The 12,203-nt window shown below is 44.2% G+C and overlaps 1 protein-coding gene across 14 annotated transcripts; it reads left to right on the plus strand.

Moving 5' to 3' along the window:
* The first annotated feature begins 3,345 nt into the window (after positions 1-3,345).
* Positions 3,346-9,847, plus strand: cdca4 (cell division cycle associated 4). 14 transcript variants are annotated; one of them, XM_088648627.1, is made up of 4 exons: positions 3,354-5,733; positions 6,182-6,252; positions 7,236-7,372; positions 7,739-9,847. In XM_088648627.1, the coding sequence occupies exons 3-4, from the start codon at positions 7,320-7,322 to the stop codon at positions 8,535-8,537; spliced, it is 852 nt and encodes a 283-aa protein (XP_088504753.1). In that variant the 5' UTR covers positions 3,354-5,733; positions 6,182-6,252; positions 7,236-7,319; the 3' UTR covers positions 8,538-9,847. The 14 variants fall into 14 exon arrangements, with proteins under 14 accessions (XP_088504760.1, XP_088504753.1, XP_088504752.1 ...); XM_088648626.1 differs by having other exon boundaries at positions 6,182-6,220; XM_088648629.1 differs by having other exon boundaries at positions 3,355-3,503.
* Positions 9,848-12,203: the final 2,356 nt, after the last annotated feature.

The following is a 12,203-nucleotide window of genomic DNA, read 5'->3' on the forward strand; positions in this document are numbered from 1 at the left end:
TTTCTGTTAGGTTATGGTGTATCAGTTTTCATGGACAGATCATTCCACAGACCTGAGGTACGAGAACAGAGAGCAGGATCTCCCACTGTTCCGAGAGCCATGCTGGGAACTATTAGAGGACCAGAGTCCGAGCAGTGCTGACGATGTGGAGGTGTGTAGGGAGTGAACAGTTCACTGATGTAGTTGGGAGCCAAGCTGCTCAAGTACTTAGAGATGAGCAGCACAATTTTGAATCTCATTCTAAAATACCCATGAACCCAGTGCAAAGAAACTAAAGCAGGTGATACATGCCCACAGATTTTAGTTTTAGTTAGGGTTCAAGCTATGAAGTTTTGAGCACACTGCAACTTATTGAGAACATGCCTGGATACACCAGCAAGCGCTGTATTTCCATAATCAAGTCTGGAAACTACAAAAGCAGACATTGCTGTAGCTTTCCTGAAGCAGATGGGAAGAGATGTGTTAGGATCCACACAATTTTACCAAGATGAAAAAAGATATGTCCACAATCGGGTGGATGAGATCCTCAGATCACATTCCTACATGCAACCTAGCCACCATGTTTCTTCTAAAGCTGTCCCTGAGTAGTCTTGACGTTTATCACTTAATAGAGAACTACCCCTGAGAATAAAATAAATAAATTGATACAGATGCAGGTGTTGAATTGTTTTTGAAGACCTCAATAATAACTCAATGTTCGCAGTCAGTTATTAACTGAAGAGTCCACGTAACTTGAAAATGTGCTGAAGGGTTCCACCCCGGTTGTGGTTTGTCCAGGCACCCTCTTAACTCTGACCTCTTTGAAAGGGACTCATCCCTCCTCTCGTTCTCTTTTGTGCGCCACCCCATGCTGCAGAGCGGTAGCTGTTTCTCCTCTCCGTTACTAGCACACTCCTGTAACTGAAAAGGTGATAAAGTCACCGTGAGCTGCAGTTTCCTTCTTCTCACACCGCCGACTCTGCAAGGCGAACGAAGGGGGAATCGCTGCAATGGTATCAACCAAGTGGGATTGTCATCACCTCAGGACCGGGTACAAGAGGGACAAACAGTGGAGAGCATCTTTCTGGCAGCAGGTACTCTGGGACAGGCTGGGGACAGAGGCCTTCCACTGACAGGGGCACATGGTTGGACCCTGATAGTGGAGCTGGAGTAAGAGCTGGAATTAAAAGCTAGAAGTGATGGTTGTCTGTCATGTCTGACGATGACCGTTGTACTCTGTGCAGCTCATCTGTTTGGAAGATGAGCTGCATGAAGAAACAGGTGCGGGAAAGCTTTTTGAAGTGGGAAAGCCATTGCAATTGGGAAGTCCCACTCTCTCGCCTGGGTCCAGTGGTACGAGTAGTCATCACGACGAGACTTCCTCGGTTACAGTGGATGGCCTTTTCTGTGCCTTGTCATGCCCTTTGCTTCCCACAGAGCATTGCAACAGTATAGTGTCCCCTTCACTATATCGGGTAATTAGGACCTCCACAGACAACAGGGTGAGCCCTCCCTGCTGGTCCCACAAACACTTCTTCCAGCAGCAACCTAAGTTATTCCCAGGAGGTCTCTCATCCAGGTACTGACCAGGCTCACACCTGGGCTGCCAGTTGTGAGCTGCAGGGAGATATGGCTGCTAGCAAAAGCTAGAAGTAGCCGAGGAGTAAAGACCAGAGTCAGTCCATCACATCCAACATGGGAACAGAGTAGATGTCTTTGCAGCCACCCTCGATCACCTCATCCACAGAGCTTGTCTTGTTTCTCAGGGAAGCACAAGAGGAGCTGCTAACCCACGAGTTTATCTACAGCCAGACCTCCAATTGTTTAAGACGTCAGGTGCACCTCACACCTCCAGTGGGCCTAGATGTAGCACTTGAAAAGGCCTGGGAGGTGAAGAAGATTTTCAGTGAGCGTACTGCAGCTTCACTGGGGACTTGTCAGTGCAGGGACCCCTGTGCTCACCAGCCTAAGCCTCCAAGCCTGGATGCGGAGGCTTTGCCCACAGCCGCACAGGGAAATGGCTGGGAGCCCATACTGTCCAGACGCAACTGCTCCCCCAACCAGTCCTGCCTGAACTACCGACACAACTCTGTTTGCAATACATCCACACAGCGCCTGAGCCCCAGCTCTGTTATCACCTATCTGTCTGAGGGTGAAGAAAGCCATGTCAGGCCCTTGTGGAAACGGTATCCACAGCCACTATTGAGCCCCTGGACCTCCTCCCAGCAGATGGAGAGCTACAACCCACAGACCTCAAGATGACCATGGTGCCCTATAAGCATGGTGGATGTCTGCGCTTGAGGAGCTGTCTGCTGCAGTTCAGAGGCCAAGTCTGGACTGAGAAGCTGGTATTCTGGGGTCGGCAAGGCCCAGGTGGATCTTCACCAAGGAGCGTTCTCTTTCCTGGGAGGCCACATACTCCGCCTTCACAGAGCAGAAACTCTGTGTCAGCGACCGCCCCTCACTCTTTACCCCTTGCTGTGAAGCTTGCCTTGCCCTTTGCCACGTTCTCCATCCTCGATGCCCTGTCCATCTCTCCATAACCCCCAGAGCCCTGACGGCCCCCACCGACAGAGAAGCCTCCCATCTCACCAGTGGAGGCGAGGGAGGGGGCAGTAGCTGTTACTCCTCTCCACACCCTCCTCCCTAAGCATCCTCTCCGTGACTAGCACACCCGCGTAACTGAAAAGACTAACAAAGTCTGTGAGCTGCAGTTACACTCTCCCACCTCTCTTCCCACTGTAAGGGCAACTAAGGAGTAATAGCTGCAATACACAACACCATACTGCATAATATATTCAATTTTGTGCCAATGATGATCCCAGGGCAGACACCTCCTCACACCCCACAGTGCATCTAGGCTGTCAGTCTGTCTTTGTGGATGAGTGCTGAGGAAGGCAGTTGTCAGAGAAGGTAAAAAGACCATCTCATCACAGCATTATATTGTGCTTTTGACCACTGAACTCTCAACAGATACCCTGTGCTTACTGTATAAACACTGTAGTTTGCACCTAATTTGTTTATTTCACAGTGTCCAAAATATTAAACTCATATTACAGCATAAAGCATCTGACTTTTGTTCTTTCGAATGCCATGCAAAGTAAGAAGCTTTAGAGTATGTAATTTGTTATATTCCTTTAATAACTACGCATTGGAAAACTATCCATTTTTGGCTCTCACGTATAGATAGCCTTGTTTTAATTTTGGATTGAGCGTGTTTGCAGTGGAACGTATTACTCTCCAAAAACAAATCAAGCACAGAGAGCATACTGTCTGAAACGTGGCTGGGGTTCCTTGTGTGTGCGGCTTTTGTTCGAGTTTCACAGTTGAAGCAATGGGGCTGTCGATCAAGAGGCAGCGTGTCCGCCCACTTCACCCTTCCTCCGCGGCAGCTGGGGATCGGCAGCCAGCTCGGGCTACACAGTGTCAGGGAAGCCCGGAGTCACAGCGCTGTGCCTTTAATTCTCCCAACTCAGAGCTTATGACCGCCGCCGGCAAAGAGTAAGATATACTTGCACGGAAAGGTAAGCTTCGAACGGCGAAACGTGAATTCCTCTGTTATTTTAACGGTCTGAAACGATCAAATTAAGAGCATTTCAAAATCATTGCATCTGGCGGAATGAGTTAGCACAGCCTTAAAGCATTCTTATGCGGAAGTGCCCCGGCGGTACTTTTGCCTCTTTTCGCCAGTACGGCCGACCGAAAAGGTGCGGGGGGATTATTTAAAACATCACAAATGTTCCGAACGTCGGCAATCGGACCGAGGGTTCGCAGAGCCGCAGCCGATGCCCCCCTTTTTAGTTTAGGTACAAAAGTAACTGGACGAGAAGGAGTTAGCAAATTCAAAATGGCTGCCCTCCTTGTTGTCGCCACTGCTCTTTCAGGCGCTTTTCCGTGCCTGAACGTGGGGGACAAAGCGGACCGTCACGACGGGGTCGGGCGATCGTGAATGCGTCCTGCTCGAGAGTTTGATTACGACTTAACAATCCGTGAACCAGTACTGTACATTTATTTTAATTATTTGCTGTTTTATATGTTGGGGAGGGAGGGGGGGGGGCGACGAAATTTTGTGGAATTAATGACTTTAACCGGTAGGGGAATGCCAGCGACGTCAGGGCTGTGGGGGAGGGGGACTGGAGCCGGGGTGGAGCTTGTCTGCATCTGGGAGGCGAGATGGGGGGGGGGTCCGTGGCCGTGGTTCAGTGTGCGTGCGGCATGTTTCAGCTGTGCCACTTTAACTCGCTCAGGGGCTGGCATTGTCAGGCGTGGGGTGGGAAATTCGAAAGTCGGGATGAAGCGGCCCCGGGGCTCTTTCTGATGTTTTCTGCCTTGTGCCTGACTTGCCTGATGTGTTTCAGATGTAAGTGCAGTTCATTCCTGTAGAGGGCGAGGGAAGGCGGCTGGAGTTGTTGTCTGAGTTGGCCGGGCTCCCAGCCGAGAATATTTATGGATGTTTGCCACGGGTACATATCTCCCGGTGGCGCAGACGGACTCTCTCATCATTCTTTTCCTTGCTCTGCCCAGTGGAAGTCGAGGCTGGTTTTCATCTCCGTTTCAAACTATTTCTCACTCGATAAGAACCACGTTCTCCGAATTAAAAAAAAAAAACTCGATAAATGGTGCAGAAAAATGCTCCGTCGTTATTTTTTACAGTTGAGAGTGCCAGTCGATTCTCCAACGCTCAACGTCCTAAGCAAGCCACCTCAGTAAAGTAACAAACACAACCTTGTATGGAGTCCAGTCATTAACCAAATTATATTAAGGTTTATTCAAATTGAAAACGTGCCTGTTTGATGCTCTTATTTATAAACTGACCTTTTTGAGACCTTTTTTCAGTTTATTCAAACAATTGATTAATCTATGATTGACCTTTTTGTTCTTGTTTGCAGCCCAGGTCAGCTTTTTCAGTCAAAAGTGTTGTCCATCCCTGTAGCAATGTGATTACTTTGAACTTGGTCTTTTCTCTAGGTGTGCAGTTGACAACCTTATGTTGAAAAGCTGTGAATCTTCAGTAATAATCACTCCTTGATTTTTTTTTTTTGCTTTATTAAAATGACCCTTTCTTTTTGTGCGTGTGTGTCAGTACTGAAATATGGTTGCTTAGATTAGAGCTGCAGTCCCTGTGTCGGTTGGAGGCGATCTCGTACTCAGCAGGTGGAGTGCTGATCACCCCCGAATGTCTGTAGATGCAGAAATAATTCAGTGGATTCTTCCTTTTGTTCCTCCTGAGATACACAGTCTCATTTCAGTGATTCTCACCAGGACCTTTTCACTTAAGCAATCCAAAAGAATTAAATTTAACCCCAAACCCTTTTTTCAGATAACAGGGTGCTGCAGGCAAGTGAATTGTTAGGCCCTGTAGCAATATTCAAGTACCTCATCAGGACTTGGGTTTCTCTACACTATTTGATTCTACCAAGAATTTTAACTTCATTTGACAACTGTCTCTCTTTTGTTTCAGACATATTGGAGGTGTAAGTGTATATTTGTCAGAGGCAATTGTTTGGGAAGAGTAGCGGTCTTGCATAAGATCTGTGCTTTTTATTTGCCATTACTACTAATATCTGCTTTTCATTTCTGTAGCAGACCCTTAATGTTTCTAGTTTTTCAAACATCGTTAAGTGTGGCTCGGAGAGCAGATAGAAGGATAGTTGTGCTGCGTGTTGATTGCAGTTTTAGTATGACCCTGCTGCAGCAGATCAGGTGTGTTCTTATCTGCGGCTGAAAGAGTATGGATATCACGCTGTGGGTCAGGTAGGACCATCTACAATGACTTTACCTTGATCTTGCTTGTGCCCTGATTCTGTCTTGTGTTGGTATACATATATTATTTGAACTGGGTCAAATCCTACATTCCTGTATTGTGCAACCATTTCTCTCTCACATATTTTAGCCATGAAAAGCTCAAAAAGTGTTTTTTGTTTGGGAATAATTTGTATTGCTTTTAGAAATGGGGTACAGATCTGATCTTTAAGCCCAAAGGGGGAAACATCATTAAACAGAAAGTGTGCATGTAGATTGTGAATTGCCTTCATATTCAGGAATTATTCAGACTTCTGTTTTCCTTGGTCTTGCTCAGTGTAAACCAAGAAAAAGCCCCGCATACAACAGACATCAGAAGTGTTTCTGGATGTGATGTGCAATGAACTGCTGGTTCATGTGATTGTTCTCTTTGCTTTAGATACATGTTTATTATTTTTAGGCTCAGCAGGTCTGGCTGGCTTGTCCTGTGACAGTGGAGGCAAGTGCTCAATACTCATTTCAATACTAGATGTACGTACAGTACTGTTCAGTGATACTAGAGTGTGTTTCTGTGTTTCAGAAAATATCAGTGATGGGTAGTCGTGGGGGCTAGGGAAATGTTTTTCAGGATTACAGCTTTGATTAATGTGATGAGCCAGTTTTAATAAGCAAGGTAGTCAAGTAGGGACTCAACTTGAGTAGTTAGATAATGCAAAAACACCAGCCTAACAAGTCTTGAGTTCTGTTGGAAGTTAATTGAAATTCTTCCATTTGCTGGGAAATTATTAACCTAATCAAGTGTGAAAACTGTGACTTGAAATTTCTTAGCTTTCTACGATGCTGGGTATAGATTATTTTTGAGCATGGTGTTTAAAAAATTAAGGAAAATGGAAAACATTAACATTTTTATGCAGTTTGTTACGCGTTGATTAGCTATCTGTAGAAATGGCTTTATTTTGGAGACCAGACCTATTTACAGAGATAAATATTACTCATTGTGAGTTCTAGCCTTTAATTTGAAGGTGATCAATATTAAGTTATGCAAAGTATGAGTTGGACTAGGACTCCAAAATTAAAAAAAAACCAGCAATCAAGAGTAGTTCCCTGAAAAGTGTCTATTGAGTTGAACACTTAAACTATGGCACCTTTATATCTCTTTATACAATTATTTGTCCATATTCTTCCTCTGAGCAGAATTTACTTTCAGTAATCATTTATTGGAGGTTTTCTTAAAAGTGTCATCCTGAGTTCAGAAGGATTTGTACATAGGGGAAACAAATGACTTATCTTTGATTCTTCTATGATCAAAATTGTTAGGTTTAGTGTTTCACTTTTGTTTAAAGGCTAGTGTCCTATATTTTCACTTGATTATGTGACTGTTTTCATCAGTAAAAATCAAGACAGATATTCTGTGGGATCAGGTTAACCAAGAATTAGTTGAGGATAACTAGTAACATGCTGTACTTTGCAGTGGATTAGGGGCTGTTTAAAGCTTCATTATTCCACCCACGCAGGAACCTTACTTCTGACTGGCCTAAAATGGGCAGAAAGAGAGCAGAACAAAAGCTGTTTGTCGCCAGTACAAAAGTATTGAAGCGATGCATTCAGGAAGAAAATGGTATGTTAATGCCTGTGCCTCTCAACAGGAAAGGTACAGCACTGACAACTTTCAGAAAAGAAATGTACACCTTCAAATAGATTTTCTTGTTAAAATTCATATTTAAAAATATATAGAAAATAGAATTTACATTTTTAGCTTTTAGTTAAATGTGTGCTTGTAGATACAGTGTATAATAGTGATGTGTTTAGTACTAGGCTACTGCTTGACTTGAACGTTAAGTTGATAGGATGTGTACATTTGATAAAGTTACTGGGAAGTTAATCTACAAATAATACTGATGGTTTTCCACAGTCAAAGTGCTTAAGACATGCTTTTTTGTTTGTGTGTGTTGTGCTATTGTCTGCATCTTCTCTTTACCGTATGGTAATCAATCCCATGTTTTCATTTTGTTAACAGATTAAAAATGTTTCCTAAGGGCACAAAACGCAAATATTGTGATGGCGATGAAATCGTGGACGAGAGCCCCGCCAGTCTGAAGGTGGTGTCTTCGTATGACCTCCAGCGCCAGTCGCTGCTGGACATGTCCCTGATCAAGCTGCAGCTCTGTCACATGCTGGTGGAGCCGAACCTGTGCCGGTCTGTTCTCATCGCGAACACGGTGCGCCAGATCCAGGAGGAGATGACGCAGGACGGCAGCTGGCAGGTCATGACGGAGGCCCTGCAGGCCAGCCAGAACTCCGCGGACCGCCTGGTCGCCACGGAAATCCTCTGCCGGCCATCGCCCAAGGAGCAGGACGAGGAGAAGTCGTTCAACGTCGGCGGCTACGACGCCTGCCACACCCTGAGCGGCAACCCGGGCGAGGTGGTTGACGAGACGCTGTGCACGGTCTCCCCCGAGGCCGCCTCGGCCTACCTGCCCAGCGCCATCGCCACCTGGGAGAAAGAGGACCAGAAGGAGAACCGCCCCGAGGAGGAAGACGCCAAGCACGCGGAGCAAGTCTTCGGGAGCTTTGAGATCAAGAACCCTGCTCCCAGCCCGGACCCGGCGCTGGAGGAGCTCTTTTCCGACGTGGACACTTCCTATTACGATCTGGACACCATGCTGACAGGGATGCAGAGCTCTCCCAAAATGGGGCCCTATGACTTGCTGGAGAGCCTGTCGTCCCACAGTCCATCTTCTATCAGCTCGAACTCCAGCTGCCGGCCAGATCTCAATGAACTAGATCACATAATGGAGATTATCGTTGGCTCCTAATCAAGACGTGTCTTACGGACTGTGTGTGTTTCTGTGTGTGTAAGGACACATGCTCACGCACTTACATGGAAGGTAAGTCAAATCAGGAGCCCTGGCATAACATGGTTTGATCATGTTCTGCAAGGGCTGTGATTTTACGTGCCAACCATTGTCATTTTATTTGCATACTTTTTGTATGTTTTCTATATGTGGGTTATGTTTTTCAATTTTAATTTATTGTGGCATTTACTCTAGAATGATGTCATTACACTACATGATGGAGAACAGAACAAGTTATGTATCAGGAGTTCTAAAGTTACACATATTTTCTTAAAAATAATTGAAATATCTAAAATATAAATATATATTTTTTCAACACATACTGCTTGGGAAATGTTACAGTACTTGTAGATTTCTTTAACCTGAGAGAATTATGGGGGGGAAAAAAGTGATAGCTCTATGTGGAAAGGTTTTATATGATGTCTTCCTTTGATTCAGTCCCTGAATGAAATATGTGCTCAAAAAGGATATAAATGTATTTTAAAATTCCAAACAGTGTACAAATGGTGACAAGCACCTTATTATATTTTAGTGCTTAGGGAAAAATGCACAGTTGCATCTGTTAGATTTGCCAAGTGGGATATGCTTAAGTCAAATGATTGCTTAATTGCTGAAATTTCAACATGATCCTGCTTTTGCTGTTAGAAGCCATATTTTCTTATTTGTATTGTTACAAATGAAGAATTATGGGTCCCACCCAGTCTTAAGTTATTAGTTTTAATTTATTTTTTTATTTATTAAACACAAGCATGTCAGATTGCGTGTAATTGAACTTTCAAAATGAAAACTTCATTTGTCTTTTTGCATTTTAAACTTCAAGCACCATTGCAATGTCTCAAGGTATGGCAGATTTTCTATGTTCTATGCAGTAAGTTACCACAGACCTCAAACGTACGAACAGTGTTGAAAATGGTATGGATCACCATAACAATGTTTTAAATCAAGGTATTTTTGAATTTTAAAATATGATTTATTAACCAAGTTATGTGAGCAGCTGTCTCGTTCTAAAGAGATTACTGTTCCTTAACACAGATGAGAGATTACTCAGGCAAAATGTTAGACGACAACCAGTATTATAAACCGTATTACACACCTTCCCTCTGACCAGCGTCAGTACAGTTCAATAAAAGTGCAAATCATCCAGGATGTAAATTGAGTACACATTGACATTTAATACCTAAACCTATGGTAGGCTGTATGCATTTTTTTATATTTGAATAAAATACATTGTAGCATTTTTGTAAATACTTTTTAATAAAAGGTACAAAATATTACTCTGTGTGTGTTGTCATTTACTGCCATCAAACATGTGGAGTAAAAAGGCTGTTTTCTTGATAGTTGTACCAGTTCTTACTTGAAAATACTGAGTTGTATTTTTTACATCCTTCCAGTTCTATTACAACACTTACACTTCTTTCTGAAGCCTGAGCTAATCAATATTTTTATGTCACTGTCTGTTTTACTTGAATATTAATAAGAGTCTAAGCAGTCGCATTTAAAGGGCAATTCAGTACACATTTTTGTTTAGCTGCAGGTCAGAAAAAGGTGTAATGCCACTAGTAAAAAAAGGCTACAAAAGGGTTGTTCGTTTTCTGGATTGAGGAATGAAGTGCACCAGAGTCATATCTAAGACATGACATGGTTAAAGGAAAAAAAAAACTTGAGCCTTCAATGGAGGAGTCTGAAAGGACTAGGACAAGTATTTTAATTCTTGGAAAGTATTGACAAGAGTCTCCCCGTGGTTTCACCTCAGAACCTGTAGTGGCAAAAGGACCTGAGGAAGACCAGAGAACATTAAGGGGCTGTGCAGTTAGAGCCAAGAACAAGAGGAACTTCTTTTCACAAAATGTTGTGGGAATATGGAGCAAACCGCCAGAGGGATCCTTTCAAGATGTTTCTGGACATAATCCTCAAATAGAGGAAGCCAGACAGACACTGTGGGAAAGCAATAAAAAAAGTAGGCATAGAGTCAGGATATATAGTAAAGAGTGCAGAATTTAAATCTATTTTCTAACTGCTTCATCCAACTCAGGGTCACAGGGGATGCAGAGCCTATCCTAGCAAGGAACAGGCACAAGGCAGGATACATCCTGGACAGGGTGCAAGCTGCAGATACAGACGCACTTGCACCAGGGCTCATTCTCCTAGAAGCCAATTAACCCACCAGTGTGTCTTTGCACCGTGAGAGGAAGCCCACACACACACAGGGGGATCAGACAGTCTCCCCCACAGTCAGACAGTCTCCCCCACAGAGTACACCAAGTCCAGAATTGAACCTAGGACTCCAGTGCTGTAAAGGCAGCAATACTAACCTCTTTGCCAACACACCACCCGATTTTTGCTGCTGATGCACTGGTTTATTTCAGGAAACGTGCTTACAACTGTTCTCATGTCCTTAATCTGGACAAAACTGATGGTCGTGTTTTAGTGATGAGAACCTGTAAAACAGAATCCAGAGGGGAGGGGAGCAAGTATCGTGACTATCTCTACCCGAGACATTGTCAATATTTAGTTCCAAGACGAAGGCCATCCTCTGCGGGAGTTAAGCATTTAATAAAATAAGTGTTAACACTGTCCAGAAGCTAAATGGTGGTTTTGGAACATGAAATGCAGGCGCCGTTTCTTAGAAGGCGGTTAACCTTCGAGGCTCTTTTTTACGATGTCCGCGACACTTCGATTTTACTTTAGACTTTAACCCCTGAGGCCCGACTGCCGGCGTTCGAAAGGGCTGTGAAGCAACTTCCTGTTACGTGACCCCCGTGCAAAGACTTTAAAGCAAAGTACATTGTGTATCTTCCTTCCACTCGGGTTTCCAAAACTGCAAGGTTTTGAAATAAGTTCATTTTATTTTGGTGCTGGGAAAGGGGACATTTATTCTTTTCGCGTTAACATTTAATTCAGGGTTATACAGAGGGTGCAGCTACACAAACCTACAGTCTCATGAAGGCTGAGTCTTGTGAAAAGTAATAGGGCGTGTCGCAGGCACTCTTCAAAACGTGCTGCAGCACACTCGATTTCAGACATTGCTCGTCAGTTGATGAACGCTGCTGATCTAAAAATCGTCATATCTCATGCATTTAACCTCACTTTTGTGAAGAAGTATGTGTTATTTCTGTAGTTTTCTGAGAGCGCATTTTGGGAAATAATGTTTTTTTTCTTTCTTATTCTTGATTTTTAAAAGCACAAAGTGCTGCTAATCCACACTGTGTGACCTGAGCACCGCAACACGAAGCTCTTCGAGTGGCCGAGCAGCCCGACCGGCACGCATCCTGCCACACTGCTGCTACGTCACTACCCGAGCCCACATCCCAGGCACACGCGCACACGCACTCGGAGCTGGCAAAGGCAAAGCGTGATTTAAATCCTCGTCAGAATAAAAAAAAAATCCTCTTCAATCTTTTCCACTCATTGGATGTGCTTTAGGTCGTGAGTCCCAATAGCACAGCGTTTCTGGGTAAATCTGCAAGCGCGGCATGACGCAGATCTATAAGGGTTTGGGGGAATGAGCAGCAAGGCGTTGTCATTTCATGTTTCGACCAATGAGAGGGCGTCGCTATGCTGCGTGACGTATGCGGATATATATTTTTTCGAGTGCGGCTTTTTTCACTCGGTCACGTTTCGGGTTGT

The sequence above is a fragment of the Lepisosteus platostomus genome, chromosome 10, assembly GCF_059453375.1.
Source record: "Lepisosteus platostomus isolate fLepPlt1 chromosome 10, fLepPlt1.hap1, whole genome shotgun sequence".
Taxonomy (NCBI): domain Eukaryota; kingdom Metazoa; phylum Chordata; class Actinopteri; order Semionotiformes; family Lepisosteidae; genus Lepisosteus; species Lepisosteus platostomus.

Excerpts from the sequence above, each read along its gene's own strand:
- cdca4 (XM_088648621.1), top strand. The coding sequence starts at position 7,320 with ATGCATTCAGGAAGAAAATGGTATGTTAATGCCTGTGCCTCTCAACAG. Across the intron at positions 7,373-7,738 it reads TGTGCCTCTCAACAGGAAAG|ATTAAAAATGTTTCCTAAGG; the intron begins GTACAGCACTGA and ends TTTTGTTAACAG.